Genomic DNA, 26335 nt, shown 5'->3' with positions numbered 1-26335 from the left:
ACAGCTGGTTTATCACCATTTCTGGAACTTTCCCATCCTTTCCAGAGTGTAATTGGCTATGTCTCTCTATAGGAGAGAAACTGCAAAACAGTGTGTGGAGACCTAGCTATTCCCAAAAAAGGAGCACAGAAGGGCATCTGAGATTGATGAATACTTTTTAGATATGAATGAATCCAAGAAGGCTGAGCAGGAAGTGACAGGGAATGGGTTGATAAAGGGGTTCAGCATCATCTGATACTTATCTCTTTTTCCTCAAACTCAGGTTACTTAAACACACACGTATGCACATGCACACACACAAAGGAATATTTTTGCTTGGAGTAAGTCCTCTAAGAGAAAATTTGCTAAGCGTGCACGGGTGGTTCAGTGGTAGAATGCTCACCTCCCATGCGGGAGACCTGGGCTCGTTTCCCGGACCATGCGCCCCGCCTCCCCCCCCCCCCCCCAAAAAAAAAATCTGCTGAACCATAAGCTTTTTTTAGCTGAGCCACCGTGGCCCACCCAACCATAAGCTTTATGAAGGAAGGACCTATGTGTGTTTTATTCACCTTTTATACCTAGTCTGCAACACAGAGCTGGCACATATCTAATAAACGAATCATTGAAGAGCAATACTGAAGAATTGTTGACTGGTTCCTAATTCTTTCTGAGAATCTGGAGATTACAAAAAAAATTTAAGCAATATAATACATATTTAAAAGGGGGAGGATTAGTCTAGGAACTACAGAATGATTAGCTAATTTAACACCTGAAAGAAAAAACAGTAACACCAATCATGTTTCCAAAAACGATACGAAAATTTTTTAGAAGACATACAATCATAATTTTCCAACAGGACCCCACTCCACCCCCAACTCAGGACTAAGGGTTAATATATATCAAAAGTAGTAAGAAGTTTTTACAGCAACAAGTGCTTGAGTTCCTTGCTTTTATATTTTGTTTTGGTGAGCCTAACTTCTGAGCACTGTGAAAGAAATAAGCATTTAATTCAATTCAACCATCAATTTATTAAATTATTTTGCTCCAGCTAGCAAAAACATCACCTATTGAGGAATGAACCAAAAAAAGGGGGAGGTAAACTATATTGGAAATGTAGTTTTCTATACATATATGCACAGCCTAAAGGCATTCAGATTTTTTTTTCAAAATAGTGCCAAATGTCCATGTTAACTACTTTTCCAGGGAAGATTCATTTCTGACAGCTGTGCCATGTGGCTGATATTAGATGCATTAAAGAACTTGGACCTTGTGTTGTTGGCTTATGCAAAGTATTTTCCATTGCCCAGTGGAAAATATAAAAAAGAAAAGAACCTGGATTGGTACAGTAAATTGACTACAATTCTCTATTAAACAAGCTTTTCATACAGCTGTAATAAAATAACAATGTACATGTCTTAGTTTGCAAGGCTGTTATGACAAGTACCACACAATGGGATGGCATTTGCTTAGAGTACATTTTTAAGAATAATAGGCATAACAAAACATCCTTATATTTTAAATAGCAAATATATATTTTTAAATATTCTGTTTCATTAAAAAATTGGAATTCATATTAGAATTCTTTGTATATATGGTAATTCTTTAATATATACATTAAAATATTTTTTATTATGAAATTTTTCAAACTTCAAAAATAGAGTAGTATAGTAAACTTCATGTATTTATAACTCAGCTTCAACAAACATTGACTAACAGTCAAATTTATTTCACCTATATTCTCACTGATTTACTTATACCCACCTCCCTCAACAGATTTTTGAAGCAAATCCATGATGTGATATTGTTGAGAGAAAGTCTTTTTGGGGCCTCTTTCATGCCTACACATCTTGCTGCGTGTGCCAAGATTGCAAGGCCCTAGCAGCCCTTTTACCAGGGTCATTTCCCAGGCTGTTTACGCAGCTGCTAACCTCAAGAAATGAACAAGCCTTTCTCTCAACCTGTTTACTGCTTGCTATAAAAGTGGTGGATTCCTCAAGCTCAGTGTTCCACAGGTGTGAAGCAAACCCACTGCAGGCCTCAGCTGGCCTCACCTGTATTGCCCTGTGGCATCTGAGGGCAAGAGGAGCCAATGCAAATATGCTGATGTTTATGCTACCTACTGTGTCATGAGTAATGAAGTCCTTTGTCTCTGATCCAAGAGTCTCAATTCTACTGCCAGACTCCATAAAATAGTAACAGTCCAATTTATTATCTTGTAGGTAGGGTAATGTCAAATCTCAAACTCAACATTCATAATTTTATCTGTATTTATTTCTAAAAGATAAGAACCCTTTTTTAAAAATAACCACAATACTTGACTCAACAGGAGAAAATATTTGGAAACCACGTATTTGATAAGGGTTTGATATCAGAATGTATAACTCAACAATGAAAAGACTAACAATCCAATTTAAAAAATGGGAAAAGACATGAATGAACATTTTTCCAAAGAGGAAAAACAATGCACATTTCTTATGTCACAGTTTCTGAGGGTCAGAAATCCAGGAATGACTTAGCTGGTTGCCTCTGGTTCAAGGTCTGTTATGAGGCTTGGGGGGGGGGAGAGAGAGAGAGAGAGAGAGAACAGCGATAGAAACCACAGAAGTAATATTGATAGCATTTTCTGTATTCTATTTATTAGAAAAGAGTCAATATGTTCAGCCCAAACTGAAGGAGAGGGGGTTACAAGGGCATGAATACTAGGGAATGGGGATTATTGGGGGCTGTTTTAGTTTCCCAGGCTGATTTAAGCAGATACTACGAAATGGATGAGCTTAAACAATGGGAATTTATTTGCTCATAGTTTTGAGGCTGTGGAAAATGTCCAAATCAAGGCATCATCAAGGTGGTGCTTTCTTTCTAAGGACTGGCTGCCAGTGATCTTTGGCTCCCCTGCCACTTGGCAGCACGCATGGCAGCACCTGCTGACCTCTTCCTTCTCTTCCATGTTTAGATGCATTCAGCTTCTTGCTTCTGTGGCTTTCTCTGTCTCTGTCTGAATTTCATTCTCCTTTGAAGGACTCCAGTAATAGGATTAAAACCCATTGTGATTGAGGTGGGTCACACCTTAACTGAAGTAACTCATCAAAGTGTCCTATTTACAATGAGTTCATACCCACAGGAATAGATTAAATTTAAGAACATGTTTTTCTAGAGTACATACAGCTTCAAATCACATAGGGGCCATCTAAGAAGCTGCCAGTTACAGTTTGTTTATGTTAAATGTAAATTTTTAAAATAGAAAATATACCTTCATGGTTTGAGATTCAAAATACACAGGAGGGTATAGAATTAGAAGTCTCCCTCACACCCCATCACCCAGTCCCTTTTCGAGCACACTGTATTGCCAGTTTCTTGTGAAATCTTTCAGAGAACATCTGTTCAATGTCAGGTTGGAAGACTCCACGGGTGCAGGTGGAAAGCCACTTTACCCTCTCCTTCATCTTGCCAGCTCTAATCTGCTTTGTGAAGATAGCTCTTTTCCATAGCATGGATGAGTCCTGAGGGGGGTACTGTGATTTTTCATTTCCCTCTCAGATAATAAGGAATCCTCCAGTCACTTTCAGCCATAAAATAGTTCCATTTCAGATACAAAATGTCTAGTCTTGAGTAATCTTCCCACTCTGAACATTAAAGTTAAAGCTTCTCCCCTTTCCTAGCCTGGCCTAGCTTCAGGCTAGAAGGATGCAATGAGAAAAGGCAGTGGCCTGGTGATTGGTTTCTGTTTCCCTCCTTTATATCTCTCCCCTTTTCCCTCTGCCTCTTTCCAACTCCACTGGGCTGGCTACCTTTGTTTCTTTCAGGGTTGGAGGATGGGAAGTAACTAGATAGGTAAGGAGTCTTTTTTTTCAAAATGGGCTTTTAAGGACCAGGGCCCTGGCCCTGCGCCGCCTCCATTTTGAGAGCAAGTCACTGCATAGCAGCCTACCTGACCGGAACAGACATTAAAGGTCCAAGAATGTAAAACTCCCCTCCCCCAGCCAGCCCTCATAAGAGTCTGCTGAAACTACGTCCTTTGTTAAACAATTTATGTTTGCCCCCCTTGGCACTCAGTTGACTTCCATTTACCAACCAGCAGCCGTTGGGAAAAAATTTTCCTCCTGTTCATAAGTCCCTAATTAAAAACTCATGTGTAATTTTCTGCCTGGTGTGTTCTTTGTTCTCAGGGTTGCGTTGGACTGGAACAGGTCTCTTTTGGCTTCCTCAGAGATTTTCTTCATGGAAACATCCACTTTCTTTTTTCTTTATTGAGAAATTTAGGAAAAGAACTTGTTTATAGAATTGTATCAGAATCATATTTTTTATAATATAAATTTTTAATTAGAGATGTTGTGGGTTAATAGAAAAATCATGAAGAAAATGCAGAGTTCCTGTATACTGCCCTTAGTAATAATATCTTGCATTAGTGTAGTCCGACTGTAGCTTTCTTGATGTTTGCAAATTCTCGTTTCCAAGAAGATGCCTCCAGCTACTTTGTGCTGAGGTCATATCAGCTCTGACAGGAAGCCTCTTGGGCAAGGTCTTCTCCAAGTTAGCTCCAGGAGTGCTTTCTCTCCCACACAGCCTCCAGCTGGTCCTAGGAAATTCTCACACATCCTTTGGAATATCCTCTACGTTTTGGAAAACTGATGAAGATTGTTCTTGCTCCTTGGGGGGGTTTAATTTTTCATGCTATGTTGTTCAATTCCCTCAGGAATTTTTATATCCTCAGAACAAGGAAGCCCCAACGTATCACCCCACGAATTAAAATCCAAAAGAGGGGATGTATCTGCTAGTTGATTCAATGCCTGTCTTGTAGAATATGTACGGGTAGGAAGTGAAAGACTTTTCTTGTGTAATATACTTCCCACTTGCCGAGATACCTTTGAAAACAAAATAATTATAGAAATAAGTCTATGATTATTTCAATAACTCAACATACTGTGCTTAATCACAGATGGCAGGGAGGCAGAGGTAATTTCAGCTATGGAGCATCTATTTAGCCATAGGGGTCACGATTCTAGGATGTGATGGGCTTTTACTTTCTCTCAGAATCATAGTGTTTACACCTGTGAAGATGGGCATCAAGATGGCAGTGACCTTCCAGCTCTCCTTCCTGGTTCTGCCCTGGTCCACTTGCACATGCAATTTTTTACTCTACATTCACCCTACGTCTCCCTTCTCCAGTGGTCCCACAAGAGGTTCCAAAGCACCCCCTCCTCACCTCACCAACAGTCAGCCTTATCTTTCTTGAGGCTGAAACCAAAATTCTTTATGCAACCTCAGCACACAGCTGGCATTCCATGGGTTTGGCACAGAGACATAAGTGAGGCTGCTCTGGGACACAATGCTCCTACACTAACCACTTGCCTTCACTGGGCTCCGGTTGCCTCTGCTCCAAACACAACTCTGGATGGGACTCAGGAGACTTTTGTGTTGTTCACATTGCTACAGCTCAAACCACAAGCTGCTTTATTCTGCTAAATCTGAACTCCTTAATCCCTTTTCTTCCTTTCTTCTTTCACCCCTTTTCTTGTGTTCCTAGTTCAGTGGTCCATCTTCTAAGTTTTTGCTTTGGAGGATGGGTTTCTTTTTTATTAACAGTCTGGGCTGCAATAGGATTTTGCCTTTGCCCCCCACTTTGGAGTGTGTGCCTGTACTATCTTATCTGCAACGAGCACCTGCCTACTTATCTTCTGGGGCTTCCAGATATTACTCAGGGCCTTCCAATTCTGCTACTTCAGATGGACCCCTTGGAATACCCGATACCAAGGATTCTACAACTGTTCTGTCTAGCTAGACGACTGCCATCAGCTGGGTCTCTAGCCTCTACCCCCTCCCCCCTTCTTCTGTGGGAGCTGTTGGTTTTGGTGGCATATGGAGTGGTGGATACAATAGCTCACATGGTCAGTTGGGCTTCGTGAAGTTATTTATACATATCATCTGGGAGCACCAAGCCTTGTGAAAATGATGCAGGAGAGATAATGCTAAGAGCAAGCGAGGAGAAGAAGAATGAGTTGGACTTGGCCAGATTGTAAGGACCAACCAAAAGAAAGCCAAAGCAATAAAACACAACCAAAGAGAATTTGAACCCAATATGAAAAAAAAAAGAGAATCCCAAAAAAAAAAAAAAGACCCAGGAAACTAAACATTGGCTCATGAGAGTAATCAAAGTTTCATAATTTGAACCATGTCATATTTGAACTGCAAAACTTCAGGGAAGAATACAGTAATCACTATTTTGTGATGGTTTCAGCAGAAAATGCAAATCCAAGTTGATAGAACTGTGTACATTTTCACTTCCAGAACCAGATGGAACAATCCATCTAACTCAACCGCACCTCTTTCACAGAGGTGCAACATCAAGAAAACGCCTTCAGTGATCATTTCAGATACTGGGGAGCTACAGAAGCATCAAGAAATCTCAGGTCATGTGATAAAGAATGAAAGAATGGTTAAATGCTCATGGGGAAAAAGCCATGTTAATGATTAAAATACTTTCTAGTTAACTTCTATTTTTTCAGTTTATTCTTAGGTCTCTTTTTTCCCTTGTTCCCTCTCTGAGGAAGTAACTAGCTCTAACTAGTTTTTTTCTTTGTTCTCATAGTGTCATTAGTGTGTCCTTCCCACAGGGCAAGGTGCCAGTTTGTATCTAAGTAAGACCTCCTTTAGGCTGAGTATTTCAGCTAATTCTCAGTTATGCTAAAAACATATTAGGGCTAAACATTTTAAATGCGATTTTTTTTTTTAGGAGTGGAAGCTATGGAGAAAGTTTGAAAAAATGGAAATTAGGATTTGAAAGAAGAGGGTACAATGCCATTGTAAGTATGCTAAGAGACATAATATCCTCACTAAAGTAAAATATATCATTTAAATATAAATGCTATATAGTATTGATGATAATTTCTTGGTTTTGACTAAAGAACCATGGTTACATAGAGTCTAATAGCAGGGGAAGCTGGATAAAGGATATATGGGAACTCTCTGTATTAACTTTGCAACTTGTTTATGAATCTAAAATTATTCCAAAATAATTGTTTTAAAAAGAATACTAATGGAAATATTTAAGTATTTATATTAGAAATAAAAAATTCTTTACCATAAACATTTAAGGCAAATAAAATTGTTTTGAAGGAGAGTCTGAAATCTCAGCTCCTGAAGTAGACATTTATTGTAAATGGCTTAAGTACAGTGCAGCCCTACATAAATCCTGCGAAAAATTAAGTTTTACTTTTAATGTTGCTGTTAGGAAGGTCATTCTTGCAAGAAACATTTATTGACCTATTATGAGTCTCTCATGTTCTAGAAATATAGCAGTCAAGAAATCAGATAAAGACTCCCCCTTTCATGGAGCTTACGTTCTAATGGGGATAAGGGGAAATCAATAATAACAACGAACATACATAAGTACATCATATTGTATGATTGAAGGTGATAGGTGCCATGAGGGCAAAAAAGAGAGAAGGAGTGGGGTATCAGGAGTGTGTATGGGGCTGGGCAGTGTGCCATTTTAAACAGGGTGATCAGAGTGGGCCTCATTGAGAAGGCCCAGTAGTGGAAAGAAGTAGGAACAAAGCATGAGGGTATCTGGGGGAAGAGCATTCAGGGCAGAGGGGTAGACAGTTATGAAGGCCCTAAGATGGAGCATTTCCAGAGTGTTTAAGGAACAGCCAGGGGCCGGTTGGGAAGAGCAGAGTTAGTGGAGGGAAAAAGTAGAAGATGAGGTCAGAGAGGTAACAGTGGTGTGGGGGAATGGGTATGAATGATAAAAGGCTTTGGCTCTTACCCTGGAGGAAGAGAAGCCATTGCAGAGTTTTGAGCAGAAGAGTGGCATGATCTGACTTACGTAATGGGAGGACCACTCTTTACCGTATACTTTTCTTTTTTTTTTCCACATGGGCAGGCACTGGGAATCGAACCTGGGTGTCCAGCATTGCTGGCGAGAATTCTGCCTGCTGAGCCACCATGGCCTGCCCTGTGTGCTTTTCTTTCATAGACTGTAGCTGTGTGTGCAAGGGCAGTTGTAGGGAGGACAAGTTAGAAGGCTAAAGCAGGAATACAATGAGAAATAATTGTCCCTTGGACAGGATGAAGCAGTGGAGGTGGTGAGAAGTTGTTGGTTTTTGATAACTATAGATGTAGATGTGAATACATACACACACACAGAGTAGTGTGCTGGAGCTGGCTTGCACCAGCTTCTGAGACTTGACTGTTAGATTTGTAGGAAGTTTGCAAGGCAGGAGTTAATAAATTTTATTAACTTACAATTAAATAACTTATTGAAAATGAGGTAATACTCAAAACATTTCTTTTTAATTATTTTTACCTAATTATATTACCATTATTATTTACTATTATCACTGCTCTTGAGATTATTTACATCTATTTATCTGTATGGTGAAAGTACTGTAAAATGGGGTCTGCTGTGCATCTCATCCAAATTCTGTGTCTAGTGACATCACATTAAGAGCTTGACATCAGCCTCAGGGGGAGCATTTATGCTACAGAAACTGGCAAATGTTGTAAGCCAGGGTGTGTGTGTGTGTGTTTAAGAGAGCTGGTTGTTAAACATTTACCAGCATATCACTACTTACAGCCTTCCCAATCATACCTAGGAAAATGTACCTCCAACCTATCCAATGTTTTCAGGTTTTCTCACTTCTATCACATTCCCAGCCATGGAGGGGGGAAAAACAATAAAAGGGGTAAGTGGGCATTGTTTACATTGCACCAGGATAAAAGTAACACATGTATCTGAAGCATCATATCATTCATACAGATTTAGCTACGTAAAATCACTGTACCTGGGATTGAATTTTTAGTGCTGGGCCCAGCTTTAATCCCATATTGTCTCGAAGATGCTCCTCTGTGAGCAACGGCAAAATTTCTCCATCAATGGCATGATCTTTAAATACCTTATTAAACACAAAAGACATTAACTTTGTCCAACTGATCTTTTAAAAAAAAAATCCTTTTACCTTCTCTCTGCCTCACTTGTCCCTCATCTGGTTAACTCATCTTCAGGTCTCACACAGGCCAGCTCCTCCTTTAAGAAGCCATGAGTCCCTCCTATGTGTTTCCCACCATACCCTATAGCTCCCCTCTCATAACATGCTCACATTTATGTGAAACCATTTACTGCTCTCTCTTCTGGACTAAAAGTTCCATAAGAAGAGGAAACTTATTTGCCTTTTTTACCACTATGTGTTCCATGCCTCAGTGGGCATGCCTCAGGACCAGCTGAAAAAGAACAACTTCTTGGAAAGCTTCTGTACCAGCAAACTTGTGTTCTGGTGGTTTTAGTCATTTAAAAAACTATATTTATTAAGCAATTATTTCCTTTCCTATTTTATTGAGCAAAGGTAGTAGAATGAATTATGTACCCCAATTTAAATATGTTCTTAAACTTAATCTGCTTTCCTGTGGGTGTGATGCCATTTGTAAGCAGTTCCTCTTTGAGATGTTATCTCTAAAGTGTGGCCCAACAGAATGAGGTTGGTACTTAATCCAGATTACTAGAGTCTTTTATAAACTGAAGAAACCCAAACACAGTCAGAGAAAGCAAACCGCAGAGGGGACCCAGAAGCTGACGTTAGTGGAAATGCAGAGAAGAAATAAGAGGACATTGCCATGCGATGCATGGTAGGGACACAAGCCAAAGACCCCAAGGATCTCCAGCAGCCAGCACGAGAACATTACTAGACTTTGGGGAGAAGGCATCACCTTGCTGACACCTGGATTTTGGACTTCTCTGAGCCGCAAAACTGTTAGCCAATAAATTCCCATTGTTTAAGCCATCAGATTGCAAGGTATTTGCCATAGCAATTCAGGAAAACCAGGACAAGCAAATCATTGTATGGCTGTTATGAATTAACTTTTTTCAGGCCAAAGCAAATAAACTGGCAGGATGGGTCAGCCTGTGTAGTCTCATCTTGGAGAACTATATGATTTCCCTTAGTTTTGTTGTTGTTTGCCTGTTTTTAAATATTGAAAACAACTTCAGGATCCTTTTTATCCAACTCTGAGAACACTCGGAGGCCCAGGGGCCCTTGGCTGGAAGCCATTTGGCCTAATATCTTCAATGCAGAGTAATTACAGTTGAAAGAGATTTGCAGTCACATATGTATTTTTCAAGGACGAGTTCTTCTGCCAATTTGATGCTCATTTTATTCATGTGCAAAATAGGGTTAATTTCTTTTTTAAGTAATTGTGATACACATCAAATTTAAAAGATAATCTAAATGAGGTGCCTAGTATATTTCTTGGCACATGGTGCCCAATGAATAATAGATATTATTGTTATTGACTTTTATAAGTGAGAGAACGAAGGTAGAATTAAGTGAGTTGTGCAAGACAGCTCACAAAATAGAGAACTTGTGAAATAACTTGCATTTCATGATTCTGATTCATGATTTTTCCTGCTACATCTGCTGCCATTCGGAAAAAGAAAGGCTGAAAGTTTAGTCACCTAATGAAATAGTTAAATATAGTTAGCTACATTTAATTGGTGGAAGTTTTAGCTCATTTCTCTTTCCTTGCTAGGGATTCAGGTGAGCGGAAAAAGGGACCATGTGTGAGCACCAAAGAGAGAGAAACCACAAAGGTCATGGCTAATTTTTCAAACAGAAGTGAGTTGGCAGTCTGTGCCTGAAAGCACCAGGGGCTAACCCTCAGCCAGGGTGATGAACTCTGGGCCAGAGGCAAAGACACAAGAGGTGCCTCTGTCAGCAGAGGATGTGCCCCCCTTCATTCTCTTTCTCTCTCTCTCTCTTTTTTGCATGGGCAGGCACTGGGAATCAAACTCGGGTCTCGGGTCTCCAGCCTGGTGGGTGAGGACTCTGCCACTGAGCCACCGTGGCCCACCTCCTCCTTCATTCTCTTTTGAGAATGAATGGGGACATAAGTTTGAGCCAAGAGCTTGATGTAAATGTGTACCTTTTTAGTAATTTCAGTTATTTTAAGAGAGAGGATATTTTATCTGCTGAGTTCTTTGAATGTGACAGACAGACAGACAGACAGATAGACACAGCAGGGTCTCTGGGATGCCCCTAAACACCTGAGCCATCCACTCTCAATCTCTCTCTCCATCTATTGGAAAGAGTTCATTTGCACAGGGGCCTTGGGTTTTAGTTGTGGCTATTTTTCTCTGAATTTCTTTTTCTGCCCACAGGAGGTGGGTTGGAGGCTGAGGAGCAGGCACTAAGGCAGAGGTGAGGGAGTAGAGGGAGAGGAAAGGCCAGTTGGTATGCCTCTGCCTAGGCCCAGAGGCGGATCAGACAGTTTAGTGAGAGAGGAGGGCAGTACAAGCTGATGAGAGTTTTCAACAAAAGCCTCTTTGGGTTCTGTGCCCCAGCAGCACTGCCTCAGGCCTTGCTGCACCCAGCGTGGGGGTGGAGCAGGGGGATCCTCGCACTGCTGAACAGCGCTGTTCCTGCTGTGGCTGTCACCAGCTGTCACTTGAAGGGAGGAGGATTCAGCAAAGAAACAAGAGCAGGACCTGGTCCTGAGCACATCTGAAAAAGGCCTAGAAAGAACTGTTAGCACTTCTTGGGGTGGGGAGGGGCACAGTGAGTCCAGGAGGGAGACAGCAAATGAGGCAAGTTTGGGGTCTTCATGTTAATGTGAATTCAGTGTACCTACAAGGGGACATTTGCAATAATAAAATCTAAAATGCAAGCATGATTACTTATTGAGTGTGTAGTTATGAACTGTACTTCTGTGACTCAGCATCATTGACTGATTAAGAATAACCAGAGTTCAAACAAATTCAATCAACTGGAAGTAAGCAATCCCCTACACAGCCCTGCTTGTTTCTGGCTGCTACCAGAACTCAGTAACTTCATTGTTCTAGTGGTTGATGTGGCACTTGATAAGCAGCATAGATGAATTTAACAAGTGACCTACCCATCATTAATGACTAATCATTAAGTAACAAGGTTATATCCATTAGGCAGCAAGGAATATAACAGGATTTTGTAGCAGGTTCTGCTAAAAGACAAAAGTGGGAGACTTGAAGAAAACCGCTTGTTTCATATGTAACTTTTGCTTAAGGTTTTACTCCCTCGAGAAGCTTCTGATAAAATGACTAAATTAACACTTACTGAGTGCTTCCGATGTGCCAGACACTTTTTAATGCTGACAACAATCCTTTGAAAACATATTATTCCTATTTTACAGCTGAAAAATCTGAAGCAATAGAAGAGAATTAACTTGGTCGAGGCATACACCCAAAAAGTAGAAAGCCAGAATTTGAACTTGTACCTTCTGGCTTCAGAACTAATACTCTAATTATTATTATGTTATATAGCTTTTTTATAACCCCCATAATCAGAACTAAAAATGAAAAGAAGCAACAACTTTACACTAAAGGAAAACATTATCACAAAACTGAGATCTGAAAAATATCATAGCGAACATCAGTTAATTGTAATGGAGTTCAAGAATAATGTCCTTTTCCTTGCTTGCTTTTCCCTGAATGCATAAGCCAAAGATAATTGTACTAGATTTAGTATTTAGTAGGCACATTTGTGCTTGGAATTGTATTATTGAATCTCTGAAAAAAATGTTAACTTGATATAAATTTGATATAAGAATCCAGCCTTGATATAAATTTCAAAACCTTACCAGCTCATCATTTTTGTCACCAATTTCTCATTCTGGTAAAGCTAGTTTCCTTTCCAACTATCTTGACAGTTCATTATAATTGAAAACATCATATCTATCTACAAGTTTGAATTATATATATATGTGCATTTTTAATATATTATTCCAGCCCAAATATAGGATTTAAAGTTTGTTAATTTCCTCCTGTTTAGATCTATTGCCTTCTTGACCTTTCTGGAATGAAGTATTGATTTCCAGTATCTACGGTGAATTAGCCTAAAAGTTCTGACACCAGGAGCATATGCTCAAAAATGTTTGCTATATAGATGAGCAGGGAATATAGTAGATATTTCTCATTCCTTTTGGATGTTAAGCCTCTGAATCTCCTTCTAAATTTAGGAAAATTCTTATGTCTCATGAATCCCGGTGGGAGACAGAACCTACTTCCCGGGATGGAAACTGAGGCGAGACTCGGACTTTCCCAGCCTCCCTGCACCTGACCCAATCATCAGAGGCACCTGTCCAAGGGGAGCTGCTGCCATAAAAAAAGGGAGACTATTGCGAATCCTCTCTGCGGGATAAATGAGACTTTGACGGAACTCATTATCAAGAAAATATGTTTCGGAATGTTTTACCTCTATGAAGATACTTAAATACTATTTAAGTTACCTGGGCATAACCCGAACAACCTGGGAGGGCAGTAATGAAGTTATGCACATCATCCACGGTCCATTTCTGAATATTTTCATCCAAAGAAAGATGTTCCCCAATTGGAACCAATCCATGGGTTCCTTTAAAAAGGAAAGGACGTGATTTTGCGTTATAAATTTCCCAGGGAAAAGCGGAAGCTAAGAGCATCGTTTATGTATGGTTACCGTGATTTCCTCGCACTCTATCAACACAGAGGTCCTTTTATATAGACCTACGTAAAAGATAGTAAGAGCTATTGGGAGATGTTTTATCTGCCTCCTTTTTTTCTTTCTTTCTTTCTTTCTCTGAAAGGATCCTTAATGACAGTGTTTTTTTAAGTAAATAAAGAAGTTTGAGATCTACTCCAGCTTCTCTTGGATTCAAACGGAAATGCCCTGTGCACTTCCTTCTCCAGATGAATGACACAAGGTTCTATGGTGTTGCGTGGTTTATCCTGCTCTCTCGGTGAAGCAAGAATTGTGGCATGCCTTCATAAAATGGTAAATTAATACTTCATAGAGAGGCAGTTGGTAGGGTGGCTAGATTACAAATATCCACAATCTCTGTTTTTAAAAATGTTTTTATCTAAAGAATTTCTAGAAAACTATTCAGTGTATTGATTTTTGAGGCAGTGTATTAATATTTTTAGGTTAAAAGATCACAACAGTAATGGGTAATGACAGTTAATGCTTCTGCTTAATTGCCTGTTTTCTCCTACACATAGATAGAGGAGACAGAAAATTCATCTTTTAAGCATAAGACCCTCCATTGTATGTCAATGAAATTAACAGTAAATTAAATTAAATTTTTAATTAAAAAATTCTGGTAAGTGCCCCCATACTTCCTCATACTTTATCTTCCTAAACTTGCTGACAATTTCCTACAGCAATCTATAAATAGAGACTAGTGTCATCGATATAGCTTATTGGGACTAACTGAGTAAAGTTGACCTCAAGAAAAAGTCATGATAAACAGGATTAAGAAAAAGTAGAATAAAAAGAGGCATGGCAGGTGTAGTTCACTGGCAGTAAACTTAAGGATTCGATGGCCTATGATTAACGAGAACCTACCATTGGCCCCTGGACACCCACTCACCTGGTAGAGCTGATGGAGAACGTGGAGGGCAAACCCCATTCTTTTCATCACAGGCTGCAGAAGAGTCCTTCTCCTTCCCACTGTCCCAGGCCTTTGGTTCCAAGGAAGCACTGTGAGCTGCCCAGGTGTTTCTGTGAGTGGGTGCTAGCTCTCCACAGGTGTTGGTATGAGCTGTAGCTGGCTTTTCATGGATTTCTCTAGGCTTCTGATAGTTGAGTGCTTCCATTTCAGGGTCTTTTGCATATTTATCCTCTTCATAGGGATTTGCAAGAGTCTGATCTAGGACTCCTAATTCTGCTTGACTTTTAGAACCATAAGTATCACTGTCCAGAACTTTCTGATTCCCTGTACTTCTCCTGAGGTGACATTTCTGCCCCCAGCTCTCTGGAAAATATGGGCCAGTTGCCACTAGTGTGGGGTTTCCCTGAAAATTCCTCAGAGCACTTCTGTGAAAATACAGGTCACTGGTGGGGAGTGACCGTCTGCCACTGTGGGTGGCTGGACCAGCTGAGATACTGGAGCCATAAAGGTATGGTGTCCCCAAGCCCATCAGTCCTTTGGGATTAACTCTCTCCATTCTCCTTTGCTGGTAAATGGCATGTATTTCCATTTCTGTCCTAAAAAATAAGATATTTTTTACAACCCATGTATATCACTATTAGAAATATAATTTTAATGGTACTCTTCCATCCCTAAGATAGCATCTCTGCTTTTCCTGTGAGCCCTCACTCTACTTATCTGAAGTTTGTTAGGTGGAAACATGAACCCCCCACAAAGCCACCGGGAAGGAGAATTTGGAGTAAGAGCTGAAGGTGAAGGGTTTTGGCTGAATCTCCCAGTGAAAGTTCAAGGCCAGAATATGGCAAATTTAGTAGGGATGGGGATAAGGCAGCAGAGGGTAGTTTCTTGCCAGAGTCTAATCCTCAAAGAAACCAGGTGTGGAAAGAGGTTTTGTAAGACTCTGCAATACAATCTTAGTGAAACTCAAGAAAGGCAATAAATCAATGCAAGTCTCAACTGTTACCCCAGGGGGTGGGGGAACATAGGGTTCTGCTCGGTTCACTTTGGTTATCGGTCATCATCTGGAGCACGAGGATTCAGTGATTAGCAAGCTGACCCTGATGCCTTCTCTCACCCTTGGGCCATAACCCAGTTGGCAACCTTGGCATCCAGTCTTTGGGCAGATTAGGAGTTATTTCAGACAGAAAGAAGTGTCAATATGAATTTCAGAGGAATCCAGTTAGACACTTTAATTAAGGGACATTGGCAAACTATGTAAAATGTGCAGACTAATACCACTGTCAGGTCACTATGTGATCTCTGATCTTTTTATCTGTAACCAAACTGTGTACACATGGACGTATGTTTCTCTTTGTAATCTGCCTGAAATGCTTTTTGAAAATAATCAGAGTTTATATTATAAATATACAACAAATGAATGAATTAAAAAGTAAATAAGTAGAATAATAAACAAAACAACATTGCTTGGTTACCTGGCAGTATTATGTCTTTGAATCATTTCATTCCTTCTAGCCATCGCTCTTACGGATTCAGGCGGTAAAATGCCCCAACCTTATCAAAGAAAACCATCATCCCACCCCACGAACAAATTAGTAACAGGAATTTGAAAATAATAAAATAAAACATAATGATCTAAAACAGTATCTGCAAAACGAACAAAACACCAGCTGAGTGCAATGTTGGAAATGGTGTCAGAACTTTGCTATTCAGCAGCTTAGAGTCACGTTGCTGATGGTATGATAAACACTGGATCATCATCATTCTCATGATTGGCAACATTTTTCTTGCCACACTTCAAAAGGAAAAAGATGAAATAAGTGGTGAGTCTCTTGTTTTTGAAGTAAAAATTGAAGGCTTTTTGCTTTGCTTTGTATTGTACAGAAGGAATTAGTTTACTTTTTTTTTTAAGGAACAAAATATTTCTTGACTCACAGAAATCCCAGAACTAAATGCAATGAGGATTTAAGTGGATAAAAAATAAAGTTCTCTTTAGACTTATAGGTTTATCTGAGGTAAATACTTTTTCCTAAACTATTTCAATGGAATTGTGTGACAATAACAATTTTTTGTTCATGCCAGCTTTCTCAAATATCTTGAAATAATATCAACTTTGCCACAGGTGAAGATTCTATTCTTGCCTGGTGATATCATGTTCTTTTAAGCTTTCCTTTCTCTGGCCTCCTAATGTGCTTATACTCTATATGGGTGCTTCTCAAAGGATGCATGATGAAGGACCAGTTCTCTCTTTGCAAATCATGGAACAATGCTTCTGTGAGATACAATAAAAAATGAATTTCTAGAAAAATAAAATGAAAACAGAGACAACCTACCAGCACAATTTAAAAAAATTAGATTAAAAATCATAAAATTATCCTATTAAATTAAATTGCTTTAAAGATTTTTGAGCTTTTACCCTTTAATTATGTACTTATTTATACAAATGGTTCACAGACCAGCACAGGTCTACAGACCGCACTCAATGAGTGATCTACATATATAACTTCTATTTAATATACAGTTTTGTTCAATGATAGTTTTATATATGTGTAAACCTATTCTCCCCATGTATTAGTCAGAATTCTCCAGAGAAACAGAAATGACAGAATATATATGCAGAGATTTGTTATAGGAATTGAGTCCCATGACTTTGGGGTCTAGTGTGGTTGAATTTCCTAGGGCAGACACAAGCTGGAAACTCTGATAAAGGTGACATCGTATTCCCCAGGGAAAACTGGTTGGCTCATGTAGAGGCAGAAATTCTTCTTTCTGACTCTGAAATCCTCAATTCTGGCTAAGACCTCTAACTGATTGATTGAGGCGATTCCCCACATTGCTGAGGACAAGCTCCTTTGTTTTTAGATGCAATCAGTGTAGATGCAATCAACTGATTATAGATGCAAATCTGTCTCTGTAATAATCAGGCTGGTGCTTACTTGAGCAAACAGCTGGACACTATAACCAGACAGGTTGACAGGTGAGGTTAACCATCACAACTAACAAGAGGATAAGTATTTTGAGGGCAAAAACTGTTTCTCATACTTGCTATGCACTAATCCAGCAGAGCTCATTAAACTCCTGTTAATAAACTGTCTTGAAATAAACCCTACTATATCATTTACTAATGAGGTTTTTAATAATTTGTAAGAGTCAGGGGATAAATAAGGTGACTTTTCAATCCTTCCAGCCCTAAAGCTCTACATTTTTGTAATTCAATGGCATCAAGATATTCTTTTATAGGCAGCTGGCGTGAATGAAACTATCAGTTCATGGTGCATTGCCTAAGGATGTAGAGAAAGTCTGCATGAGAAATTGAGTGTACAGGGCAGAATTCTTATTGCTTGAGTTTCAGGACTCTCTAAAATCTGGACTCATCAAACCTATTATAAGGTCCTTTTTCTTTCCCAACCAGGTGACATCAAACTTATAGCTAGCCTGGCTATAATAATCCACTCCCTACCTAATATCCCCATTCTTGGAATAAATCTCTGTTTTAATTTCTATTTTGCTACCTTACTTAGTAGTTCAGTCCCCGTAGAACCGGGGCCCTATCTTGCCTTTGCTATTCTCCTGCACTTCAGCCTTGGAGTCCAGGGACGTGGCCTATCCCTGGAAAGGTGGTCTGCCTGCCTGCCTGCCTGCATATCCAGATGCTGGCGGCTTTTGGATTCCTCATCACCACAAGGGACTGAGACAGTGATTCGACGATTTCACTTGTCTTGTGACCTTTTGCCTGTAACTATGGGCTACAGTCTTCTGGGTTCTTGCTGCTAAATGGGGCTTGTACCCAGGATCTGCTGTTGGCACTGTATCCTTTCATTCTTGGACCACTCTATCAGCTGGGACTGGTTTCAGATCTGGCCCTTGTTTGGATGCCCAGCCTTGCTTCAGTTAAATGGATCCATGTTCTGGGGCAGGCAATATGCCTATATCCAGGCAGGCCAGTCTCTTCGCTGGCCCTGGAACCCATCATACACCTTTTTATTTCAGGCTCTTCACTTGCATTATTAATATCTGTTAAGAGTTGTTGGATTTGGGGAACAGAAGCAAACAGAAATTCATGGTTGCAGTTTTTGAGAGATAAAATGCTCCAAGTTTGATCTTTAATGTTGTGAGGAAATTTTTCACTCCCCAGTCTTACTTGAACCCTCACCAGTCATATTTTCACTAATGTCTCTCTCCTGAAATCGCTCTTTTCAAGAACACCAGTCACCTCCACATAACTAAATTCAGTGTTGTATTCTCAGTCCTCATCTTATGTGATCTACGAGCAGTATACTTGACACAATTGCTCACTCTCTCCTTAAAACGCTTTCTTCTCTTGGCTTCCAGGCCACCACATTCTCCTGGGTTTTCTCTTACGTCACTGGTTGCTCCTTCTCTTTCTCTCTGGCTTATTCCTCCTCATCTTCTGAACCTCTAACAGTTAGTGTGTCCCATAGTTCGCCCTGTTCACTCTTCTATCCACATTCACCCCTTAGATGATCTCATTTAATCCCATTTATGTTGATGACTTCCAAAATTGTGACCTGTCAGGCCACATATAAACTTGCCAAAGCCCCATTAATTCTCAGATTTCGTCTCCTCCTGACCTCATCAGTTCCTCATGTATAATATACCCATATAGTGATATTGTAACTCCCCACGTTATACATGTGTGAATTGATGCTTAAAGGGCTTCAGTGACTTACCTGTGGCCACACGGTGGTAGAACCATGAGCTGAACCCAAGAAGCAGCTGTACCCACTACACGTGTAAACACCGCACAACTCTGCCTCCAAAATTTAGCAGTAAATTTGTTGGCAACTCATTACAGAGTTCCAGTTAACAGTGGTATATGCATAGGAGCCAAACATCCATTGCTCATACCTGAGTAGACATGACTGGACAGCATGTTTTGCATATTTGCATTTGGCAGCACGGGGAGTCCAAATTGAGAAGGAATACAAAACTGTCTTGAGTCAGTTGGAGCCATAGTGGAAGGCAAAAAATCTCTAGGAAAAAATATATAAGATAGATAAAATGAGGATAGAATTGTACAAAACTCCTATTGCTTAAGCAAGTGAGTTTATTTCATTGCTACATGAGATTCTATCCTCTCTTCCCCAAATAAATGACAAAAGTCCTGCAGTCTATATTGGTTTAAGTTGAAATATAGTAAAAAAATAAATAGATAAATAAGATTAAGAGGAAGGACCCACTAAGGCAGGTTTGGTCCAGTTTACAACACAACAGAGAAAGCAGGAAATTCTTAGGGATAGATCTTGGGGAAACGTATCTAATAAAAATCAATATCACGCTCAGATTTTCTATGGCCAACATCCTGTTCCAACTGCAACGCTATTTTCATTTAACGGATGTGCTTTGGCTTGGGTTTCCATTTGATATCTGGGAGGATAATTAATTTCTTTTGCCAAACTTTATTGTTCACATTCAGTGAACAAGAATAAATAAGGATCTTACTTTCTCCTTAGAATGTCAAAATATTTTAAAGAAGGGAAGGCAGCAAACTGCCAGAGTGTGCACCCAAAGTGTTTATAATTCCACTTTTATTGTTTTTGGTTTTATTTGGCATGGGCAGGTACTGGGAATCGAACCTGGGTCTCCAGCATGGCAGGTGAGAACTCTGTCACTGAGTCACTGTGACCCACCCTAATTCTGCTTTTATTGTAAAGAAAGAATGATTCTACCCCAGGATGCTGAGGGTGCTGGAAGTCTGTACCCATGTGGGGCCTGTGCCACATAAGTGCTCACTGGCTATTTTCTGAGTAAGTAGGTCAAGCAGAGCTCTAAAGGGAAAGGATATGCTAAAGGTGCCATCAGCAGAGGATCTAGACGTGAATTCCTGCACCTCAGTTCATCTGAAAAAACAGTGGGGTTAACATCATGCCCAAATGTACTGATTATTCAGTTTGTCCTCTGACTGGAATATTATGTTGGAGAGAAATACCTGTCTGCAGTTCGGGCTTCAAATGGTGAGGGAAGCAGCGGTGTCCTCTGTAGCCCTGCCGCTGTCGATAGAGGGTTTACAGCCATCGTTGGATTTACCATTAAAATTTCTTGCCACTGATGCAATTCTAAAAAGAAGCAGATAGACATGTTAGCAAATAACTCCACCTTTTCTTTTTTCTTTTTTGTATGGGCAGGCACTGGGAACGGAACCCAGGTCTCCGGCGTGGCAGGCAAGAACTCTGTCTGCTGAGCCACCATGGCCGGCCCACAGCTGTACTTTTGATGAACTAATTGAGTTTTCCTGGAACACAGTGAAAGCCGTCTGCATTTTCCTAGACTAGTTACATGAGCTTTCAGTTATACACAAATACCTCAGTGGTAAGCACGCAGCACACTTAGAGCTCAGTGTTTTATAAATGTGCCTTGAGTTTTGATGCAGAGTCCACAAGTGACACCATACCATACTACAAGCAGCAATAAAATTAAGTCGGCCTTGTGAAATTCTAGAAATACCAACTTTTCTCCTGACAATTTATTTTATCTTTTTTTTGCTTGGGCAGGCACCGGGAAATGAACCTGGGTCTCCGGCATGGCAGGCGAGAACTCTGCCTGCTGAGCCACTGTGGCCCCTGACAACTTCTTTTGATTCTTATATTTCCAGAAATATAAATGGACAAATTCTCCCATATGTTCAATCTTTGGAAAAAATATTGCTATTTATTGATAAGATTAAAACAAAATGAAGAAGGACGACTGTTTTTAGTTTTAATGACTAAAAATATATCTAATTAAAGTAGATGCAGTCTGACTGCATCAGTAGAGCAAGTGCCCAAATTATATCCAAACATATATAAACATAAGTATTCATGCTTTAGCTTCGGAACCTAATGATCAGAGAATGGGACATTGTTAAAGAGACAACATTTTGCCTTACATTTTCTTGTTAATTATTAACGTCCTTCAAATAATTGCAAATATTCAACAAGTATTAATTAAAAAGGTCACTTTAGTTTCTCTTTCATCTCCAATTGTTACTTTCATTTTTTAATATGAGATTTTCAAAAGTTTATTTAGAAAATCTGTTCGAAATAAGGGAAATTAGGAAGGAAATGTTCTGCTTTTCAAAGTAATGTGATCTCCCTTCCTTCTTTCCCTCCCTCGCTCTCTCCTTTCCTTCCTTCCTTCCTGTCTTTTTTCCTTCCTTCCTTTCTTTCTTGTGTGTGTATTTGATTTGATTTTTTAAATAGTCAATATTCATGTTTCCAAAAACTAAAAATATAGTGATATTTAAATAAGTAATCATTTCTGTGCCTTTTTTCCCCCAGACTTAAATCTACTGACCAAATTAGAAATTCAAGTTCCAAGGTCACCTAAATTGACTTTTGCCATACACATATTTTTTTAAATATGCATTTATTTCACTGTAGTTCTGTGAGGTCAATATAATTTTCTCTCTGATGATGGCTTCAGACAGTTTAGTACCCATGGAACAGTCAGGATTAAAATAAAAGTAACTGCCAGGTGACTGCAAGGCATAGCGGGAAGGCCAGGGCAGATGGCAGGCTAGGAAGGCTAAGTCAGCTGTGAGTTTGCAACTCTGAATAGATACACATCGGTGACTTAAAAATCTTAGGTTCCCCACATGAGACTCAGCTCTCAGCCACCTTCTTCCCCGTAGTCCATTATACAGCAGAACAGTGTGGAACACAGATTGGTGTTTTGTTTAAAAAAATTTCTGAGCTCTGATTTATGTCATGAATTGACAGTGTCAAACAGAATTTCAACCCATCACCTATGAGTAAGATAGAATCTTTGAGGTTATCAAATACCGTGCTCATCTTGCATTTTAGGTGATGTTTGAAACAAATCAAGGGGAAGGAGAAGGATGAGATAAAGGGAGAAATGTGGCACCCCACCAGTGCAAGGAGTGCCTAGGGCTGGCCATCCCTCTTCCTTATCAGGGTAACCCTAGGGAAATGCCATGGAGAGTTGTTGCTAAAAGTAGATAAGATATCTTACTTTGGGATCCCCTAAAGCAGACCCCTCAACAAGGGCTTTAGTTTATCTGGGAGTGATCCCAGGAAGCCCAAGTGAGGGAGTAGGGCAGTGAGACCAGGAAGGATGAAACCATAAAAGGTGAGTTGATGTGTGGGTTACCACTGTGGACAACTGGGGCTCAGTTCCTACCGGCGAAACCTTGTGGAACATGCCTCAGAAGTGCCCTACAGGACAACAAAGAATTAGCCATTTACCCACCAATCCCTGTCCCCAATTGGTTTAGGGTTGCTCCATCACTTGATTAAGTTTGAGCTCAACCCAGCAAGCTCCTGTGGTGTGGGAGAAAGCCTTCATGCTGAGAAGCAGAGAGATAAGATGCTTGAGCTAGGAAATGACCTCCAGAGCTGCAGGTGAACTCAGAAGGGGGTCAAGGAGATAGGCACAGCAACAATGCCTAGTGCTTATAAGCCAATGTGGTTACCTTCTAGTGTCATTCCACTTGATAGTCGGCACAAATGCCTTGCTTCTTCTAAAGATTGGGGCTCGCCAAGCATGGGCATGCTTCTGTGAGGTTCTTGAAGGTTCATTGTCTACAACAATGCAGCAAGATTATTTTCATGTTAGTCACAAGTTCAGGGAAATAAATGGGATACTCAAGGCTCCGGGCCAATATGGATGAAAAAAGGAAGCAGCACAGACAAGTCTCATCTGCTGTGCAGTTAAAGCCCTTCTTGTCACCACAGCTGCTCTTGATTCCATGGCTGTCTGGCATGTTCTCTTGACAATTTCAGGGGATTGAACTTTATCTATAAGATTTTGTTATGCCTCTGATATGATGATTTATCTTTTAAAGTCAATCCCCCCCCCCCAAATTTTACTGAAAATGCAAATGATTCCCAACATTTTGGGAAATGTCCCTAAGTCATAGAGGTCCCTAGGAAGGAGAAAGAGCCATTGACATCTGTAACACCTCTGTGCTAGGGTTCTGAGCTCCACTTTGTGTTCCTAGTTTCTTTTCATCTTCACATTTATGACTATTATGTCTATTTGTGCCCAAATGTTCTTCTTTTTTTTCAAGCCATTGCCTTATTTCATAACAAATGCCTGTTGCCATTCATGTGTCCCAAATTATATTTTAAAGCAAATGCAGTTTCCAAGGAAATATTTTTGAAGAGCTCTTCCCTTCCATCAGCTACATAGATACTGAATCATAGGATCAGTCAGTGAGTAAACACTAGCTTTCAAATGTTCAAGGTATCCTCCTCTCCATTTGAAACATGCAGAGAAATTGTGAACAAAGTTCACTTTGCTACTGCAGATAGAATGCAGTTAGGTAAAAATGCAGACTGGGATATCAGTTTTAAATGCTTGTCCAGCAATCCCAGAGTACAGGAGTGCAGGGTGCTTAGGTCTGCATTCATGCCGGATTTCTCTGACCCGGAGCTCTAATCCTGGATGCCCAGCGCATAAGGAGATGAGGACTCCTTAATCTCTGTCTTCAGACTCTTACCCTCCACAAACACCCCCGAGCAGCACACAGGCGACTTAGCCAGTACTAATTCTGTCTCAACTTATTAGGGCAATATTAGTAAGACATGCACTTCATGGACTACAGCACTTGCCAGATCAGCAAGTATTTATTGGACACTTGTGGCAAGGTGTCAATTTGACTCTTTTTCAGTCTGTTACGGGCTGCACCATGACCATGCATTAAAATCAGTGCAATCTGAGTTTGGTGAGCCCTGAATATGAACAATTACATATAGAATATTTGGTACATGTGTGTATTCTGGGATCATATACACTAAAATGCATTAATTATTAAATAAGTGATTATGTGGTAAGTTTTTACAGTTGAAAGATAGATCGATAGATTTACATGTTCCCACAATTTTGAGTACACTAAATAGAAATTCTTAAATTAAAACTAGAGGGAGATGTCACTTAAGGGCCTTTTACTTAAGGTGTTTAAATTATTTTCATAAAACAATCCTCAGTCCTTCATGTATCCACTATTCTAGCTGTCGCGTAAGAATGTGAGTTCTGAAAAGTAAATTAATGCTAAAGCATAATTCACACATCCTTAAGTATATCTACAGGTTTTTTTTTTTAAAAACAATGGGAAATCTTTTGTAGAAAATAGGAAAGCCATGAGAGCTACCTAAAAGCATGTCATTATCAAATACTTTTAACAGAAAAATTACTCTTTCTTTTACCTTTAGCTGGGAGAATAGAGATAATGCCAATTTCTCATAGCTGTAGTAGAAGTGTGAAAAGTCTATTTTTATTTCCTATAAGAAAAACTGTTTTTAAAATGATGTTCAATATTTAACATACACTTGTTAGTTGAAATAAAGTTTAAGTTAAGACTAGATGAATAAATTGGCATAAAAGGTAGATACATATATTGCTTGAGAACATCACAAGAGAATTCTAAAATTAGAACACCCACTATTTCAGGTGGAAGAAATGATTACATTTAAGATATCTTTAACCCAAATGTGCATTATGGTCATTTTTTAATTTTTATTTTGGGTGCATGGACTGGGAATCAAACCCAGGTCTCCTACACAGAAGGCGAGCATTCTACCATTGAACCACACATGCACCCTAATTATGGTCATTTTTAATGGAAAAATTTTACATCACTTCTTAAATATGTATAAGTATAAACCAGATGTCACCTGCAGCTCCTATCCCACATCTTCTATACAACATCTGCCTGGCGACTTAGCCAGTACTAATTCTGTCTCAACTTATTAGGGCAATATTAGTAAGACATGTACTTCATGGACTACAGCACTTGCCAGATCAGCAGGTATTTATTGACACTTGTAGCCAGGTGCCAATTTGATTGGGTTTTCCCCCTCATGGGCACTTCTGGCTCTGAGTTTATGCTTCTGTGGCACTCCCAATCTATCCATGCCCTAGCTCTTCCCTGCTCTCTGCTCACCACGGAGGCATAAGGCACACCATTTTCTTCTGTGCCCACATAAAACCACTCACACTGGCAATATGTGTGTGTAACCAAGACCTTGGCTGACAGGGGAAGTGGTGGGCTGTCAAAAACAACTTAAAACTGAACGTTAGACCTCTCCATTGTTAAACATTCCTTTGGACAACTGTGACAATTCAGGCTCTGGCTTTTTGTCCTTTCTCTTGACCTTCTCTGACCTGACCCACAAATCTAAGGCAACATTCCCCACTTTGTTTGGCAGGGACGCCACTCCCGCCCCAGTCTCTGCTCTGAGGTTTTCCTACGTGAGCTTCTACTGTGGGTCTCTCCATATCTCTCTCCATCCCCACCTCTATTAAGGAGAGGGGAGTAGTTTAGAGATTTATTTTCTATTGGTTTGGATTATGCCATTAACACCCCCACTTTAGAAGGCAGCTAGACTTACTTCGATTTTTAAATAACAATAAGCACTTTCTCTATGACACTAGCACAGGAGAAATGGTTATCAAGAAGGCTAGCAGGTAGTGATAAAGAATGCTACCAACAGAGTTAATATCAAAGTTCTTGGCAGTGGCCCTAACGTATATTTCATTTTTATTAAAAGCATATGCTTTAGCACTTTTCTAAATGCATCACACTGCTGCACATACCCTGGAAAATGTTGTTGAAGACGGATGGTTTTGTGCATCCTTCTCCTTACCTCTTATTTCTTTTCACTCTGGAAGCTATGGTCATTAGATCCATTCATGCCTTCTTGAAAGGTAAAGTTTTAGGCACATTCATGAATATTGTAATGGAAAGCATAAACCTTTATCATCATCAAGCAAATAGAAATTAGGTAATTTTTTCCAGCCTCACATTACTGCTTGTATTCAAACGTAATTTGTATGCCACTACAGTTTGCATAAATTATGTTCCCTTTCTTCAAAAGGGATTTTTTTTCTCCAAAAACTTCTAGCAGTACTCACATAATTGAACTGAGATTTTAGGTATTTTAATTAGATAGTTTTAGTTAGTTTAGTTTAGTTAGAATGAATTAAGAAATATCAACGAAAGTGGAGGTTT

General features: G+C 39.7%; 1 protein-coding gene across 3 annotated transcripts in view; it reads right to left on the bottom strand.

Moving 5' to 3' along the window:
* Positions 1-3984: 3984 nt before the first annotated feature.
* SAMD7 (sterile alpha motif domain containing 7) overlaps positions 3985-26335 on the bottom strand; it is a 35755-nt gene continuing 13404 nt past the window's right edge. For 2 of the 3 annotated variants that reach the window (XM_077159162.1, XM_077159163.1), the window contains 9 exons: positions 24531-24605; positions 22796-22904; positions 20315-20441; positions 19234-19358; positions 15840-15918; positions 14347-14963; positions 13231-13352; positions 8763-8873; positions 3985-4841 (listed from right to left, as the gene is read on the bottom strand). In XM_077159162.1, the coding sequence (XP_077015277.1) occupies positions 4638-4841; positions 8763-8873; positions 13231-13352; positions 14347-14963; positions 15840-15918; positions 19234-19358; positions 20315-20441; positions 22796-22901 (1491 nt within the window). In that variant the 5' untranslated portion in view covers positions 22902-22904; positions 24531-24605 and the 3' untranslated portion in view covers positions 3985-4637. Of the gene's footprint in view, positions 4842-5861; positions 5946-8762; positions 8874-13230; positions 13353-14346; positions 14964-15839; positions 15919-19233; positions 19359-20314; positions 20442-22795; positions 22905-24530; positions 24606-26335 lie in introns of all 3 variants that reach the window. The other variant, XM_077159164.1, reaches the window with a different exon arrangement.

The sequence above is a fragment of the Tamandua tetradactyla genome, chromosome 5 (genome assembly GCF_023851605.1).
Source record: "Tamandua tetradactyla isolate mTamTet1 chromosome 5, mTamTet1.pri, whole genome shotgun sequence".
NCBI lineage: Eukaryota > Metazoa > Chordata > Mammalia > Pilosa > Myrmecophagidae > Tamandua > Tamandua tetradactyla.
This window is presented reverse-complemented; position numbering and strand designations above follow the sequence as displayed.